The following is an 18,942-nucleotide window of genomic DNA, read 5'->3' as shown; positions in this document are numbered from 1 at the left end:
TTTGTTGATGTTGAGGGAGATGTTATTTTCCTCCGCCAGGGCTCTCATGTCCTCCCTGTAGGATGTCTCGTCGTTGTTGGTAATCAGGCCTACCACTGTTGTGTCGTCTGCAAACTTGATGATTGTGTTGGAGAAGTGCGTAGCCACGCAGTCAGGGGTGTACAGGGAGTACAGGAGGGAGCTGAGCACATACACTTGTGGGGCACTGTGTTTAGGATCAGCGTAGCGGAGGTGTTGTTGCCTACCTTCACCACCTGGAGTCGGCCCATCTGAAAGTCTAGGACCCAGTTGCACAGGGAGGGGTTCAGAACCGGGGCCCTGAGCTTATTGATGAGCTTGGAGGGTACAATGGTGTTGAAGGCTGAGCTGTAGTCAATGAAAAGCACCAGGATGAATAAATATAACTAGATGTGATAGGTTACTCTTGATAAACCAATGATGAAGTCAGTTGACCATAGATACAGCTCAACACTTTTTGCAAGTTCAAGCACAAAACAACAGCAAGATTGCGAGAAAATGGTCCCATATTGTGAATTGTTTTTTATCAGTGTTCTAGATTGTCTGTAAGGTTCATGTGCAAAGCATGTAATAAGCCATGTCCTTCACTGTCTTTCCAAAACAGACAATCCCTTTCGGAGGAAAAACATGCATAGCCTCCAATAACTAGTCTGGTCTCAGACATATAATCTGTTTCATTAGGAAAGTTCACCTCTTCTTTGTCATTTTCTCCCAGTTTGTTTTTACTGCCCCCCTCTCTTTTTCCTGGGATATTGAATGGCTTCCTCTAGTCCCACAGGCCGGGTAGCATATCCACACCTAGTGCAGAATGTCTTCAACCAAGCATTTTCATTAATCATTATTGACATTTACTCATTCAGTTTGTTTGGCTTTTTCTCTTTCGCAGTCGATCTCGATTTGATCAGAATGCGCCATCCTTTGTTTCTTTCATTATTCTAAGACTTTTCAGTGTTGAGTTTCTCCCTCTTCTTTCCTTTTGTTTTGAGAGTCAATTGGTTTTCCCTCCACAACTCCCACAGAAGGCTCTCCCGGTATTCTGCGGTAGCACTCCCCCTGTCAAGGTCAATTACAGCTCTGCCCAAATGTATTACTATGGAAGAGAAAAATGGCACCCTCTCACGCTGACCCTCTTTCACCAGATTTTCACCTCAATCTTCCAGCAGAAAAAGAATCCCTCTAACTCAACATTTATTTCTGATTCACTTTAGGGACAGCCAGGAACAAGAGGCTTCCCAGGCTTCCCGGTAAGACTTTGCACCTTCCCCAGTCTTTAAGTCTTTATAATCTGTGTTTTAATGTTAGGTTACTATTTTGCAAGTGGAGCTTTATTATATAGTCGTAGCTCCCAAATGTCAAAACATTTGAAATAAGATGTTTCCTGGCTGGTAATCTCCTGTGAGCAGATTCTGCGTAAACACGAAGTTGACCAAATTACTTGAGATTTTACTTTTGGGTTAACCCGAGATTCCCTGGCTGGTTAAGTGCATAAGTGCCTTGATTATTGGTCTTGTTTTATTCAAATCTACAGCCAGTCTACTGTCTCCTTTATGCCTCCTAATCAGGAATATCACCATGTCCAATAGCAAAGCTTGCTCTTTATGTCGAGAGCTTAGGACTACAAGGTTCTATCTGCAAAAAGCTGGTTCTGATATAATTAGCTTTAAAGTTCCGAAGCCTCATTGGTTTGAATGGTGTCAGCAATTTTTCTGTTGTGTATATTTTGAACTTATAAACATGAATTGGGGTATTTAGAGGACTGTATAGGTAGAGAATATTGTACAGGACAAGGCTATGTCAATAACTCTATTTTGACAAAAATGCAGAACCTTGTAGTTCCAAGCTCTCTACGTTTTAACGTGCTTGTTTTTCATTTTGTCTCAAGTTTGAAAACAAAACATGCTCTATTCTCCATTTTTTTCTTGACCTGGAAATACCTCTCTTCTCTTCCATAAGTAGGTTCATGTCAGTGCCATGGTCTGTGCAGCCATGTGCCTTATAACTGCTTATAACCTGCGTTGAAATGCCTTCCCCTCTTTTTTGATCCTAGGGTCCGATTGGGTTGGACGGCAAGCCCGTGAGTTTCTCCCCATTTCTGACAAATGTTGAATAATTGAGTAATTGAAGTACTTTAAGAGCCTAGAATCCACCACCTTATGATGATGATGAGGATAATTAAGTTAATAATGATTAGGGTCATTATTGTAATAAAATCTCTATTAGTATCATTATTGTTATTATAGGACAGAGGTAATAGCGTTATTTATATTTCAAAAAAGTTTCCCCCAGAAATTCAAAGAGACGGAGCTGTAGAAATGCATTGGGTTCTTTTACCACATGCATTCACTCTTTTATGCTCACACAGGGGCAGAACGGCTTGAAAGGAGACTTGGTAAGCATCATTTTACAACACAGTTGTGCAGTTTATGTGAAACAGTGTAGGCCTTTTGCAGTCTGTAGTGTAGAGATACACTCCTGTACTTGGAAAGGACGCAAACACGGTCTTTATGCGTTTTGAATGCCTTACAAATGTGATCACCATAAACGTGCACGTCGGTAAATTCTGCTTAAGCACCATTTGTTATCCAGGTGAACCTCATAGCAGGTTGTTTACCTTGTACCCTAAGTGTTGCCACTAAATCCACTGGGAAAACACTGTTGTGGCCTGATTTTGTTCTGTTGAGAGTAATGGGATAGCAGTGGGCTGCCTGTTTTAAGTGACAGGGGGAATGTCTGGCCATATTTAACTAGATGGGTTTTTCAGCTGTAATCCACTCTCGGGTTCTCAATCAGACTGGAGGTAAAACTGACCGAGATAAAGCACAAAGGAGCAAAGGCAAACAATCGTTTGACTTGTGCATTTCATGCATATGGTGATTCCAATTCTTCAAGAGTCAAATTCTTTGGAAACACTTAAATGCACCTCTAAATATACAGTATAAAAGAACAACAAATAAAACAGGCAGACCACAGAAAGCATCAATTGGTGCATAAAAGGCTAACCATAAAAATCTCCTCTCTAGAAGGATCACTCAAAAATGACTTATTTAGGCTTCAGAGATATACACATTTCTCCACTGAGGTGTCAGGGGAGACAGAAGATTTATCCCATTACCCTGACATCGTTATAGGCCCACATGAATCCTGTGGGGCTCTCTGTGAGGATTCTGAATGAGACACAATGACTGTTGAACGTCCCGTACCCCTTCACCTCCAGCCCTGTGACCGCTGGACAAATCTCCTCTTGGAGGTTGAATCATACTTTTATTGATCGCCTCCCTCTCCAACCTCCTTTTTAAATGGAGATAAAAACCAGTTCACCTAAAGACTATATTCTTCTTGGACGATGGTTGTGGTGCCCCTGGAAGCTGTTTCTACGTCTGGTCCTCCAGGCCAGCGGTCTGGCTTTTATCAGGCCAGCTGCCGGTTTTAGGGGCCTTTGTGTCTCTGTTAGAAAGCCATTACTCTTTGTTGGACTTGGAGCGTTATCATGAGGGGGCTTTGTTTTATTAGGGGTTATTCACGTCGGCTGTCTTTCACTCGGAGCGTGTTTGGAGTGCTGCCTTCCTACAGAAGCTCACATGCAGGGAGCCGGCCTGGGCCAACACAAATGGCATGCCTGTCCGGGTCCAAGTGGGTGGATAATGTTCAATGTTGATTAATGTTAATTTAATTAGCCACTTTTCCTCTCCTCCCACACTCCCAACAACTGTCAAACAATATTTTAAAGGGTACCGAAAGCCAGTCTGTTAAATGCATAAATTATGTCTTTCCAGTCTCCACAATGCCTTTATGGAACTCCTATGCGCCAGGGTCACGGTCATGGAGTGTGCTTGATGTGTCCAACTGTGCACTTTCCCTGGGTTCATTTATCAACTAGTCCTGCGTCACTGACAGATGTTAGACAGCTCTCCCCAGGCCTTGATGTGTAGTCAAACGGAGCAGAGCAGGGTATGACAAGTGGTTGGTGCAGCCTTTTGGTTGGTGTGCCTGTTGGATCTAGTTGAATTCTCCTCGTGTCCATTTATCCTCTTAAAACAAAAGCGTTTATCCTCTTTTATCACATGCATTGTACAGTGAAATGAAAGGTTGCACTTATAAAATGTCGACAGTTTGTTGACATTATGTTTTTACATGGTTTTAATCTGTTGATTGATATACTGTTTATTCCTTTTTAGGGTCAACGTGGTTCCAAAGGAGTTCCAGTAAGTTTTTTTTTTTTTTTGTCCTTTCAGGTTTCGACAGCTTTTCTGTTATTTGACATTCGTTGATTAATGTGTCTGTCTCTCTTCACAATGATCTGTTCTCTTCACTCATTCCTCTCTCCTTCTTCACCTCTGTTTACCTACTAGGGTGAATCTGGTCAGAAAGGGGAAAAGGTGAGTTTTTCAGTGACATTTTCAAGAATCTGTGAGAGCTATATTCACCCATATTGTTAGTGGTATAATCGACTGTAAGCCAACATAAAAGTGTTTATTACAAAATGACAAGGTTTTTCGTTTGAATGGGGAGTCTCTTAACTCACTATCCATCTCTCTCTCTCCAGGGCGTATGCGGAGACTACAGTCACAGGGTAAGTGAATCATCTCATATTAATTCATGTATACCTTTGAATGTTTATTGAGTGACTCTAGATGACCATACTAAACTGTAATCATTTTGTTGCTGGAAAGAATTGCCCCTCAGCGATCGCTTACCGTAGCACCGCAGTGGATGGTGCTAAAATGTAATTGTATGCTGAGTTGGAGTCTCTGTGGTGTGTTCTCTGTAGCAAATAACATTGTTCTCTTCACAGGTACAGACATAAACAAAGTTAATTGTGGGGTCTGCACTGTAATGGCAGAGTGTGTGTAAAAAAAAAAAGAGGCAAGACAAATGAGTCTGATGGGTAGCACATGCAGCACATACTGTTAGAGGAAGGCAGCCCCATTATGCAAATCAGGCCTTCTCTCAGGGGCTTGACTGTTTTGAGTGAAAACAAGGCAATTACTGGTAGCCTGCTGGAGCACACACTACGTGATAAAGGTCTATGTGTGGAGGTGCCAAGAAAAATACTCTCCTGTGTGCTCAGGGATTGTTCAGATAGCTAAGTCCATTTCCAATGTAATTCAACCTCCCATTATGTAATGCCTTCTGCAAAGTCTCTTGTTTCCCCAGTAAAACATACTGTAAGAATCAAAGGGCTCATGACAACAACTCAAAGCATGTGGAAAATAATGCTTATTTGATATACTCTGCAACGTGTTTAGGCTAAATAAACTAAGTATAGCAGAGAATGTGTAGTTGAGAGGGAGGTCAGAGCATTTGGGGTTGTTTAAAACCTTCAACCTGTGCTGGTGCCCCCTGCCATACTGTGCGTGCATTGGATTGTTTTTATAAACGTCTCGGGGGGGCCCCCGGCACACACACTGCATGGGGGGTCCCTGCCAGCGGGTGGTTCCACTTAGGTCCTCCTTGTCCTACAGGGGGTGCTGGGGGGGGTTTAGGAGTGAGATGTAGATATCAACAGTTATTATATGTGGGTGTGTGGCCCATGTGGGTGTAGGGCCTCTTTGTACAGGATCTTCCAGTGAATACCCTGGCTGCTGTAATTTCCAGTCAGGCTCTGACGTTTAAGGTTTGTGGGTGACCCCAAGACTGTGTCCCAGTCGTGCCGGAAAGACAGCTAATGCTCCACTCCCAGGAGTCCCTAACCCTCTGTTCTCCACCGGTGGGGTCAACAGGTTACAGTAGAGTAGCGCTGTTCTCCAAACCAGGCCTGGTTCTCACACTGTCCATTGTTTATCTAGATTCAGAGTGGACATATTATGACAGACATCGGCCTCAATTTTCAACTCTTTCATTCATTATATTTGTGAATGCCAGAAAATGCAGCACATACTGTATTTTACTCTATTGCCACTGTATGTGGTAAAAATGGTTTTGTGTCAAAAAGCCATTTTACATCTATTTTGGGGGTAAATTTAAGGTGGTGCAACTTACGACATGTGGGTGGGTGTATGGTGGATAGCTCCTGCAATGGTCCCTGTCTCTACTTATCAATAATCACATATTGTACATATTTCCTCATTGATACCTCAGCATATAATTTTTCTTGATCAATGTTATGTAAAATTTCGTTTCAAACGTCTTTGACACGGAAACATTGCTTTGGCAACTTCAGATAATATGGTGATTTTGATATTAAAAAGGTGGGGAAATACCTTCCATCAAGTTGGAAATATATACTCTCTGTTAAAAGTTGTCAAGTTGTACAGATCAGGTTCTGCTATATTTGAATGGAGAAAGCAGTGGGACCATATGTATTGTAGCCCTCTTTAAAGCTGTACTTGATAATGCTGGTGAATCTCAACAGAAGCGGCGTATTGTACAGCCCTGTGTTGGAGGATTGGCCACAGTAAGTCTGTACTCTCTTTGTGGCAAGACTGAATCCTACCTGATCTCCACTCAGCTACAACAGGACAGGGGGCAGGAGTACAGTTGATCTGGGAGATTGATGTCTAAATAACTAAACTGCTGCTCTTATACAAACACCCAATGGGGCTGCTTGTTGCTTAAACTGCCAGCATTTTATCTGATCAATTACCATGTTGTACACTATTTGACCTGATGTAAGGTAGTGTATATCATGGTATCAGTATCCAATCTGACCATCGAGGCACATCAACACTCCCTTTTGACACCAACTCCTGGCCCCTAATTTGCACTGTTACTTCGCTCACTCTCTCTTTCTCTCCCAGCTCCTCTCTCCCTGCCTTGCCATTTTCTTGCTGTTCACGCTCATGTTTTGTTTCTATTTCTCTCCTTCTTCTTCCCTTCCCAAACCCCCCTCCCCTTCTCATTCTGCCCTGTTTCCTTTCCCTGGCCTCCTGGTGAACTTGTTGCCCTGTGACTTTCTTACACCGCTGGCCACCTGTGCTTTGTGACCTCAGCAGATGTTGCCCATCACCGTGCGCAACATGCCCCAAATAAACCCTCTAATCCTAAAGCGCCTCAAGGTACATTTCTCTCTGTCCCTTCTGGCCCCTTTCTGCCTTTCTCTGGATGCCAACCGCCGTCGACCTCCGCCACACCCCCCTGTAATCCTCTGTTAACCCTCTATGGCACCTGGTTGTCTCAAACCTGAATTCTGTGATAAGAGGACAAGGATAGAGTCTAAGATACACTTGGTAGATACAGTTGGAATCCCAAAAATAAACAAATCAATACTATTTACTTTGAGCATATTCGTGACCATAGAGGGTATATGAAGTGGATTATGTAAATGCCCCAGGCTTCAAGGCCAATTTAAATTCCATTAAGGTGAATGAAATGTCGAAAAATCCCAAATCCTGCTTTTCTGTGGGAAAAATGATTTTTTTTAGGCAAACATAAAAAGCCTAGCTTCTATGATTTCCATAACCTTAACAAAGATATAAAAAGAACAGGAAAGAAAAGTATTTTTTTCTGGCAGGAAGTGAGTCTCCAATCCTCTGAAAGGACCTCAGTGTCCCTTCCTGTGACCAGAGCCCAGCCTGCTCTGTTAGAAAGAGGGCCCCTGGCACAGGTGGACCTCTGTTGGCATCCCTCCTCCATCTTGTTTCCCCCGGTGTGCAGTCTCTCTGTGCCAGGATGGAATACCTTGTTTGGAGACAATGCTACACACTGTGGTAGATCCAACACTAAAGACGTAGAGGGGAAATACCACTCAGACCCAGACAGAATTGGCTCTGCTTTTTAAAATGAGCCCCTGGAATCATCGCATAACGGAATGTGTTAATTTAATGGAAGTACACCTGGATCATAAATCATAGCTAGACACATCCGTCCTGCATGGAATTGATCAAATATGGATTTATTGTTGATGGATGTGTTCCGGGTTACCTGAGCCTCAATGTCAGGCCTGGTCACAGCTTGAGCTAAAGATGTGCTCCTTGTAAACACGGTGTAGTCTACTCCACAGTGATTAGGACGTGTTTAAATTCAAGGCCAATATTGTGTATTATGACGTTTCTAAAGTTAAACCACATGTACAGTAATAAATAATATGTTTGCGTATTGTTTTATGTCATATCTCGACAGTCCTTTGTTTAAAACGGAAATGACCTTGGAGATATAGAGAGATAGGGTCTTGGGAGAGATATGGACAATAAATACATTTCTAAGAAAGTATCTTTTCTGAATTTGGTCAAATAAAGAAAGCAGATGTTTGAGACATAATCAGTGGGATCGTAAAACCACGAGCTAGACAGTGGAATATCAAGACATGGTTAGTTGAGGTGTAGGCCTCTTTCCTCTTCGTATCTGTTCCTCGTAAATATGTTCATCTTGATTTTCTTTAGTCTTCTATTTTGTGTTGGTTAATTCCCCTGGCTCACAGTTGAGTTTCCTCAGAGTGACACTAAAGAGAGATCAGTTGGCGCTTTTGGTGCCTTGAAGTTAACACGTCACTTAGAGATCGTAAGATGCTACAGAAAAGACAGCTTGTGCCTTTTATATTTCAATGAGTTGGTACTGTTTTTGACAGGATAAACCATTTGAAGCACACAAAAACACAAATATATCTTAATTTGAATTCTAAGTGGTATTCACTCCAAACATGCGCTTAATGAAACGAAATACCCTATAAATCTAGATTCTTGCTAATATTGCTGCCATAAAACTCCCAGTATCTGGAGTGCTTTGATGTGTTGGGTTGGCATGGCCTAGCATCACGTAGCAGATGGTAACTGTAGGTCTCTCAGCAGGGTGAGCCTGGAGCTCAGGGCCCACCAGGACCTCCCGGCCCCCCAGGGACCTCAGGGACCCCCGGACTGAACGGTGCAAGTGGACCACCGGTGAGTCCTCTCAGCTAGCTGACCACCACAATCAGGACTGGACCAGTGACTCTATTGAGGCAAAGGCTAAGGCCATGGAAGTGGAAATGCTATGAGTGTTTGCCCAGAAAAGTATTGTATCGGTGATGTATATTTTTGCTTAATCTGATGTAGGGTAAACCCGGTGAACCAGGAAAACCTGGAAAAGATCCAAGGGTGAGTTTGGTTTATGCCTCTTGCTATTTCCTGGACTTATGTATTTTCCTAATGGAAATTTGGTATTGACATGCTTGTGACTTCTTCATCTTCCTTTCCCATTTTCTCCAGCTCCTACCAGCGATGAAGGTAAACATCATTTTTATTCTCCATAATCAACACCATTATACATAAACGACATACAAATGGACACGTATTACCACTACTTATAGCTGCACGTATGAAACGCAAGTGATCCGTGACTGGTCCATATCTCTCGATTGTCACGTGTAGCTTCCAGTCATTCTGTATCTGAAGTTCATGTTGGGAAGCCTGCAGGGTGTGTATTCGTGTTCTCTGTGTTGCTATTGGACTAGAGGACTATATTTCTCCTGTTTATTGCCATGGATTATTAAGAATGGGGAATTTAGATTGTGAAGCATAGAAACAAACAGGAAGGGCTTTTTTTTAAAGCAGCTCGCCCCAACCAATTTCTCCATAAAAAACTAAACCAAGTTCATATCACAGCCAGAAGTTGAAAGAAGTGTGCACTGTATCTTTTGATTGGCTTTCACAACAAGGAATACCTTCCCTCAACTGGACTGTGGCAAGATATGCCTTCCCTGTAGCTCAGTTGGTAGAGCATGGTGTTTGCAACACCAGGGTTGTGGGTTCGATTCCCACGGGGGGCCAGCACAGAAAAAAAAAATGTATGAAATGTATGCATTCACTACTGTAAGTCGCTCTGGATAAGAGCGTCTGCTAAATGACTAAAATGTAAAAATGTAAGATATGGCCATTTGGTTGTAAACCCGTCTTTGAACTCCCCAAATTGAATTAAAGTAGTGCTTACTCTTTTGTTGACCCATCCATGTAATGAAAGAGGAGGCGTGTCTACTGTACATGTGCTGTTTGTTACAGTGACTTTATATGAACCTTTTTGTCATTTTAGGGTGAGCCAGGCATGCCAGGAATAAAGGTAGGTTCTGGATCTCAATTTAAGCTTAAACACATAGTTCAATTGGAATTTGTGGTCTCTAGAAACTCACAAATTGTGCCTTGCATGATTTATAGGTATTTCACGATAGAGGAAAAGTAAGGACTGTCTATTTTTTATTTAGTAGTGGAATTATTTTGTATTTATTATCAAGCACCTGCTGGGATTAAGGCACAACCAGAAGGAAGATATTTCCTTTAATCATCCCACGACTTGATTAAAAAACACTCTGTTTGCCGCTTGTCAGAATGGCTACATTCATACAATGAATGTGCCAATGGGCTGTGTTCTCTAGCAGAAGTCACAGGAAATCCAGTTGCTGAAAGGTGGATTGTACAAATCATTGTGACCTATCTGTCTTGCTGTCGTCTGCAGTTCTGCACCCGGTTACCTTTTCATTCATTTCACCCTCTTCTTTCTCATTCTGTGTCTCTTCGTTTGACCTCTGTGTCTTTCTTCCATAGGGTGATGTTGGCCCTGCTGGTCCCGAAGGCCCCAAGGTATTTTTATGAACATTATTACCTGTTGATCAGTCTCATTTGACCTGTTCCACTGGCCACACTATCAGCAGGACCAGAAATCAGCATGCAACCATTCCTGTACCTCAGTGTACTTCCTGCGTCACTGAAATAGCCCAGGTTTTGTATTAAAAGCTTAAAATACTCACAGTTAATTCTATGTATATACCCAGGCCCAACTGTAGCCTTTCTCCCCACTAAACATGGGCTCTTTCTCCCTCTGCTCTCACAATTACCTTTAGTATTATACTATACTGTATAGGAAATCCAGGGATGGACACAGTCTCATACCATCATTGGTCAAGGGAGCATTCTTCTCACACAAACACACACACACACACACACACACACACACACACACACACACACACACACACACACACACACACACACACACACACACACACACACACACACACACACACACACACACACACACACACACACACACACACACACACACACTCTCTCCCACTGGGCTGCTGTCGGAGCTAACCTTGGCTTTGAAGTACTGTGGGGGGCAGAGAGAGCCGTGCCTCTTAAACTCTCCACGTGCCTGTCCTTCTCCACTTTTCCATGGCTTAATGGACTTCCTCTGGAGGGCTCACTCTCACAGCCTCTGCCCTTCAATGAGCTGGGCTCAGCCAGCACACAGTGTGACTGCACAGAGAGAGAGAGGGGGGGGGCATGGGTGAAGAAAAAAAAGAGGGATTGAGGGAGAGAGAGACTGCAACAGCCTGCATGGCTCTCACATCCCCCAACAAAACGGGGTCACATCCACACGAGCCTCTAGAGCAGGTTAAACGTCCTAGCCATCTGGGCAATGTCAAACTGTTTGGCTGTCAGCAAACCACAGCCCCCCTATGATCCATGCTCAAAGTCATTAGTACACTACCTCAAGTGAGATATTGAAAGTTTGATTCAAACTGGGTGAGTTTGTAAAAGAGATATTTCTGTATGACAATTGCCATTTAATGACTTATGTTTGACCCCTATTTTGGGGAACTCTGGAAGAACTTACAGCTCCAAGCTCCTGGTTATGTTATGGCCTTGTAAACTCCAGCTTTCCTCCATCTCACTGTTTTCCCATGACGGAGCCTCGAAAAGCTTGGTCTGGTTTATGAGGAGGTTGGTCAACCCTACAGTAGGTTACCCGGAGGACGACCAAGACTAAGGCCATGTCCATGTTCTTATGAGGAGAATTTCACCCCTTTGAAAGCTAGTGTTGCACTTTAGATGTTCCGAGGTGTTTGAGGTACTGAAATGTGAAGGCATTGAAATACAAACTCTCCCATGTTCCCACTGCACCTTGTTCCTTATGGAGGTCCAATACCTTTCTGTAGCTGCGACAAACGTTTGTTCACAAGTCCACTGCTTTCAGAGTGTATTGCACCATCTGGTGGTATTCTACAAGAGTGTAACTACATTTACAGAGGCAGAAGGAGAGGGTCTTCCTCTCAACTTTGACCAGATGTATTTTCATGTATTGAAAAATAAATCAAAGGGATTTATTTATAATATGTGACTAACTGTTTTGTGTTTATCTGTGTCACTCTCTCTCCTTCCGTAGGGACTGAAGGGAGACCTAGGGCTGAAGGTAAGAGCCTTATTATATCTCACCCTCTCTCTCTGTGTGTCTTTGGTTAGATAGGTAGTATGAGCAATGGCGTCTCGCAGGCTCAATGTGAATTTCTCGGACGGTCAAAAACACAATGTGGGAGTTCTGGCAGCTTATTGTTTAGCCGACACCTGCTGAAGCACAAATGCACCCCAGAGACTGCACACCACTGGCTTTGGTCCGTTAATATATTTTCACGAATGGGCTGAATTATCTCACTAAAAGCCTCATAGGAGAGGAACCTCCCGGTGAAAACATGTGGTAGTGGGTGTGCAGCAGCCAGGTTGTTAATATCTAAAGTAAACCGGGAGTCTTTATCTGTAGACATAGACAAATCCTGGGCTGGTTCCCGAGTCTGGCTGAGATATCATCCCAGTTCAAAAAAGCCCAAGTGGCGCGGCCTTGTCCTGTGGAATTCCCTCCTGGTTAGTCGGGTGGAATATTCACCTCCCCCTTCAGTCAAGGGACCACCATGACAGGCCTCAGAGCCCAGAGGCTTAGATGCTGATGAGTGGAATACTTATTTCCCTTGGTACCATTGGTTGTCTTTTGATTTCCTCTATTTGAAATAGCATGATTGCTTTGCCCATGTCTTCCTTCTGATGATGTCTCCATCCACACTGTAGGGAGATGAGGGGAAGACCGGTCTCATAGGGGAGATGGGAGGAAAGGTATAATGGAAGCCATATGTGGAGTGTGGCATCTTGAGAAGTTATTTTCATCAATATCACCTCGCATGGCAAGATATCGAATGCAAGCACTTTAAAGAGAATTTGATCACTGTGGATGTCTGACTTGAGTTTGTTATTGCTTGTTTAAGATACTTACCCTAATAGAGTTTGTGCTGTTGAAATTGCAAATCGTCTTTAAATTATCTTAACATTGATGCTTTCTTAAATCAGAAGGCAAACGTTTCTTTCAGTCATCACAATATGTGGGCAAATGTGCATCGAATGGTTGATCTTATACATTATGTCGTGCAATCAAAGAAACGGACCAAACAGTCCTAGAATGAAAAACGCCTTGTCAGAGAAGGCGCCACATGTTGGTGGGAGGAGCCTTCCAGAAGAGATGCGTATGTTTTGCCCATCGCTACAGACCTCAATGCTTCAACAACAGAAACTGGGCTGCTCTCATCCACCCATTCCCCTATGGGATTTGAACACGTGGCCCCCAGGCCTTCTCAGTCCTTTGACTCAGACTCTCATAGACACTGGCCTCTATGTGATGTGACCGACTGATGTAGTACGGCCACTTGTTTTCTTACCTATCAGCTCCCTGCCGTACTTTAAGTCCGACCCGTTTCCATGGTGAACATTCCCGCTTCCTCGTCCCGAGATGCCCGACATAGCAGTAGCAGACGGCGTGTGTTTCCCCCATTAGACTCCACAGATGGAGGGATTGGGAAAGAGAAGGAAAAACACTTCAAGGAAGGGTGCTTTTAGCAGAGACACGGTATCCTCGGCAAAAGTGGGGTTGTGAGAGGAATGGCTCGATTTTTTTTTATACTAAAAAGAAAGTGCTTTTGCAGGCAAACACTTCAAAGCTGTACTAGATTCACCTTAGGATATGGGGTTTGCCTCTGCCCAGGGGAACTTCGTTCTATATTTATACTCACAATGTTGGATCAGGCTTATTGTATTGTACAACCAGATTGTAATAAAAAGAACAGGTAAAGGTTTGTGGCATGGGCCATCATCGTTAATATCCACATGGTGCCGACCACAAGTCTGACCGAGCTATATATCTCTCAAGGCCCTCTCTCAACAGGCTACAGTCGCCAGGCTACAGTCGCCAGGCTACAGAGGCCAGGCTACAGAGGCCAGGCTACAGAGGCCAGGCTACAGAGGCCAGGCTACAGAGGCCAGGCTACAGAGGCCAGGCTACAGAGGCCAGGCTACAGAGGCCAGGCTACAGAGGCCAGGCTACAGAGGCCAGGCTACAGAGGCCAGGCTACAGAGGCCAGGCTACAGAGGCCAGGCTACAGACGCCAGGCTAGACATAGAGGAAGTAGACAGGACAGCCATAGACCTCCTCCTCTGTTCTCCTCTGCTCCGCCTTCATAATGGCTAGCTCACCATTACTGTCCAGTGGTTCGCCATTAGCCCTGTAATGACGGATGTCTCTCCCCCGGTCTGGAGGGCCGGTTGATTTAATGAGCCTGTTAGACTGTTAGAAAAGCCTGCTTTTCATTTCTCCCTTGGGTCAGAGCTGTGTGGGCACTCCGAGCCGCTCCTGTCAGGGTAAGCAGACGACAGAGACCCAGAGACAGGATAAGGTGACAGTAGTGCTCAGAACACAGGGGAGAAGAGGTGTTAGGGGATGTAGGCTTTGCCAAGCCGAGCGTTTCAGACACAGACTGTCTGTCTGATTGACTGAATGGGGCTCTTCCCTTCCTCTACCCTCACTCTCCCTCTAAATCAGAGAGCCCTAGACCAACACAGCTGGAAAGCACATTAGAACTGAGAGGAAGACAGAAAGTAGGCCTCTCTATTCACCTATTATTCCATTCACTTGCCTCAGATCCACTCTGGCAGTGCTTGTAGCTGCGGTGGCCATTTTAAGGCCATCTTACAGTATCTCACACTGTTTACGTCCTCTTTGCTGGTGTATCAGAGGGATCATTACATTTTGTTTTGAACAGATGATGAATCTATTCCCCTGTTACCCTCAGGGCATTTCCTCTGAACTGGAAAGGCCATGTCCGCGTCGTTTCAATGAAGAGATTAGCGTATTGATAAATCATGCAGCAGGCATGTCAGTCGACAGATTACGCCCATGGAGTATCATACACACACACACCGGTGTGAAAATAGAACCAGGGGGTGGGGAGTGACGGTGATGGGAAGGAATAGCTAAGTAGATAGGAGGAATGGTGTGAGCTGATTGGAGAAGCAGGAGATCAAAGCTTCCTGTTTCTGTGCTGTGTTTGCTGGGGGCCCCTGAGGGCCCCTCCATGTGATTAGAGCCGTCACCGCTCACCTGCCCTGATCCCACCCTGGTCAGGGTTCTGGACAGGAGGCCCGCCCGGCGCTTTCATCTTCCCCGAAACGGACGGACACTCTATCCCCACGTTTCGATCCCCTGACAGGTTGGTGTGAAAGCGTTCATGGGGCAGCTGGGCAGGCTGTGGCTGCGGGGCCGGGCTCTGGCTCCAGTATAGTCTGCAGTCTACTGACGCACCACCCTCACCCTCCCTCCATGGTGAGCCCCAACCACAGCACCTGTCAGAGGCTCCAGCAGAAATGCACTTGCTGTGTGTCTGTCGGTCAGGAGGGGGAGAGGAGGGTAGGGGTTGCCAAGTTGGGCGATGCCACCTGCTCCTTTGTCAGACCCTTAGGAGTCAGACTGCCGCCTTTGCTCTCTCCGCCAGGGAGGTTCTATCACTCCTCCCTGTGTCTCTGTTCTTATTTGTTCATGTAATCCGGTTTATTCTTAAGGATCTTGGTCATGGACATTGATCATTTGTTTTCATTACTTTAAAAAATGACATGGCAAACAAAGAAGTATGTTTTGGTTGGTTGATGTGCTTCCAATTAGTATGTTTCATTTGAGCTTCAGTGTGTTTCGTCAACCATAACACATGCAATAATGTATGTGTGTTGTCCCACATCTTGTTTGAGAACGCTGTGACTGTAGTTTTTGATAATCAATGTGATCTCTTAGAGGGACTTTGGTATGCCAGGAATGCCTGGGAAACAAGTGTTGAAGGTAGTCCACCATGTGAAAGTAGCCCCTGACCTTTGACCCTTGTCCTAAACCAAGAGATTAAATAATTGGGGCACTCCAGTATCTTCCTCCCCCCAGATTGGTTGATCTATGAATACTTTTGAGAATGCCTTATATACAGTTGAAGTCGGAATCAATGTCTGCAAGGCCACATAATGATAGTATTCTACATAACAGAACTGAATATAATAGCATAGTATAACGTTACTGTAAGACAAAAAATACCACCTATTTTCTTTTTTGATTTTAGGGTGATTGTGCAAATGGTCAAATTGTTTAGTCATGTGGCCAAAACTCAACAGTGTGCGCCACTATGCAAAATACAGTTGAAGTCGGAAGTTTACATACACTTAGGTTGGAGTCATTAAAACTCGTTTTTCAACCACTCAACAAATTTCTTGTTAACAAACTATAGTTTTGGCAAGTCGGTTAGGACATCTACTTTGTGCAAGACACAAATAATTTTCCCAACAATTGTTTACAGACAGATTATTTCACTTATAAATCACTGTATCACATTTCCAGTGGGTCAGAAGTTTAAAAACGCTAAGTTGACTGTGCCTTTAAACAGCTTGGAAAATTCCAGAAAATGATGTCATGGCTTTAAAGGCTTCTGACAGGATAATTGACATCATTTGAGTCAATTGGAGGTGTACCTGTGGATGTATTTCAAGACCTACCTTCAAACTCAGTGCCTCTTTCCTTGACATCATGGAAAATCTAAAGAAATCAGAAAAAAAATGGTAGACCTCCACAAGTCTGGTTCATCCTTGGGAGCAATTTCCAAACGCGTGAAGGTACCACGTTCATATGTACAAACAATAGCATGCAAGTATAAACACCATGGGACCACGCAGCCATCATACCGCTCAGTAAGGAGACGCATTCTGTCTCCTAGAGATGAACGTACTTTGGTGCGAAAAGTGCAAATCAATCCCAGAACAACAGCAAAGGACCTTGTGAAGATGCTGGAGGAAATAGGTACAAAAGTATCTATATCCACCGAAGAACACCATCCCAACCGTGAAGCACGAGGGTGGCAGCATCATGTTGTTGGGGTGCTTTGCTGCAGGAGGGACTGGTGCACTTCACAAAATATATGGCATCATGAGGCAGGAAAATTATGTGGATATATTGAAGCAAGACATCAGTCAGGAAGTTAAAGCTTGGTCGCAAATGGGTCTTCCAAATGAACAATGACCCCAAGCATACTTGCAAAGTTGTGGCAAAATGGCTTAAGGACAACAAAGTGAAGGTATTGGAGTGGCCATCACAAAGCCCTGACCTCAATCCTATAGAAAATGTGTCGGCAGAACTGAAAAAGCAAGGAGGCCTACAAACCTGACTCGATTACACCAGCTCTGTCAGGATGAATGGGACAAAATTCACTCAACTTATTGTGGGAACCCAAAACGTTTGACCCAAATTAAACAATTTAAAGGCAATGCTACCAAATACTAATTGAGTGTATGTAAACCTCTGACCCACTGGGAATGTGATGAAAAAAATAAAAGCTGAAATAAATAATTCTCTACTATTATTCTGACATTTCACATTCTTAAAATAAAGTTGTGATCCTAACTGACCTAAGACAGGGAATTTTTACTAGGATTAATTGTCAGGGATTGTGAAAAACTGAGTTTAAATGTTTTTGGCTAAGGTGTATGTAATCTTCCGACTTCAATTGTATGTTACCTGCCACTAAACTGAGTGCTTAAAGAACTACCAGCCTTCTTTCTCAGAATTCTGTTGGATTGTATTGTTGCCTGACAAAGCATTTCCTAATCCCAATGTTCCCTAAAATACATGTCAAGCCAATGATGAATAGTGCATGTTTTTTTTGGCTCTGTAAAATACTCCCAGGTCCAATAGTTGTTCTGCATCTGGATTTAAGAACCATATCTTGACATTGATGATTAGTAATTTGAAATGGGGCATAAATGTTACGAGAGTTACAAGTCACCCTCGTAACTCTCTGTCTAAGACATGGCTTTTTGAGTCTCAGCAAGCCAAGTAGATATAGTAAAAGCAAGCGAGAGAGACGGACTGTGTCCCAAATGGCACCCTATTCTCTATATAGTGCACTACTTTTGTCCTGGGCTCTGGTCAAAAGTAGTGCACGTCGTAGGAAATAGGGTGCCATTTCGGACGCACCCACAACCTTCCATAAGTGCCTGCTGTAAACCCATGTGGGTCCTGTGGTCACAGCTGTGACCGTACATCATCCGCCGTGCGTCCGCTCGTTAAGCTGGCCAATTGAAGAGGGGAGCAAACACAGAGATGAATTAAATAACTATCATGTGTTCCTTTTACTATTTATAACAACCAATTTCTAGGGTTAATTGGCTTGCGGTGGGCTAGAAGCTCTTGACGAATGACAATCAGCGACAGTTCCATGTCCAAACCTAGACCAGCTATATGCGTGCATAGAATGCACCAACTCCAACATACCTTTCCAAATATTGATCCCAGTGCATGTTGTACTTAGGGAATTCTGTTCTTCCAAGAAAACTGACAAACACATGGATGTAAACAGGCCCTATGCTGTATCAGACTATTACAAAATGAATGAAAAAATGCTTGTTTGGAAGATGTGGCATGGCTACTGATTTAAATGAGCTTTACTGAATACCAACTTTCACTATTTCTGTCTTCTCTCATTTCCCCCACCTTTGACCTTTGTGCCATCTTGGTTCACCGTAGGGAGAGCCAGGTTTTCCAGGCACTCCTGGAAGAAAGGTAATTTCCTTGAATGGTGTGGCTAACACAGATTGTAAAGGCCTGTATTTATCCGGGTACTAAAACTCTGTCCTCCTTCCACTGTAAAGGGTCAAGCTGGTACCCCTGGAACACCTGGTATTCCTGGGAAGAGGGGCTACAGGGTAGGCCTGGAATGGGCATTGTGTTTGTGCTCTGTCTGTCAATCATCAGTGTTCCCATAACAACCAGAGCTCCATCAAGTCAATTGTCTATTATCTTCTCATTGTTTGTCTTTGTGACCCACTAGAGCTGCGATTAGTCTTGAGTTGCTTCTTTAGCTTCCTCCTCTGTTAGTCTGCCCAATTGGTTTCTGCA

At 43.8% G+C, this 18,942-nt stretch overlaps 1 protein-coding gene across 32 annotated transcripts in view; it reads left to right on the top strand.

Moving 5' to 3' along the window:
• The window catches only part of col13a1 (collagen, type XIII, alpha 1), a 116,631-nt gene that overhangs the window by 77,533 nt on the left and 20,156 nt on the right, over nt 1–18,942 (top strand). For 19 of the 32 annotated variants that reach the window (XM_014153945.2, XM_014153941.2, XM_014153950.2 and 16 more), the window contains 16 exons: nt 1,227–1,262; nt 2,066–2,092; nt 2,381–2,407; nt 4,194–4,220; nt 4,368–4,394; nt 4,562–4,588; nt 6,948–7,013; nt 8,739–8,831; nt 8,985–9,026; nt 9,138–9,155; nt 9,958–9,984; nt 10,467–10,502; nt 12,091–12,117; nt 12,765–12,809; nt 18,571–18,606; nt 18,696–18,749. In XM_014153945.2, the coding sequence (XP_014009420.1) occupies nt 1,227–1,262; nt 2,066–2,092; nt 2,381–2,407; nt 4,194–4,220; nt 4,368–4,394; nt 4,562–4,588; nt 6,948–7,013; nt 8,739–8,831; nt 8,985–9,026; nt 9,138–9,155; nt 9,958–9,984; nt 10,467–10,502; nt 12,091–12,117; nt 12,765–12,809; nt 18,571–18,606; nt 18,696–18,749 (615 nt within the window). 32 annotated transcript variants of the gene reach the window in all.

This window comes from Salmo salar, chromosome ssa18 (genome assembly GCF_905237065.1).
Source record: "Salmo salar chromosome ssa18, Ssal_v3.1, whole genome shotgun sequence".
NCBI lineage: Eukaryota > Metazoa > Chordata > Actinopteri > Salmoniformes > Salmonidae > Salmo > Salmo salar.
Note: the sequence above shows the minus strand (reverse complement) of the source record. Positions and strands in the feature narration are given on the sequence as shown.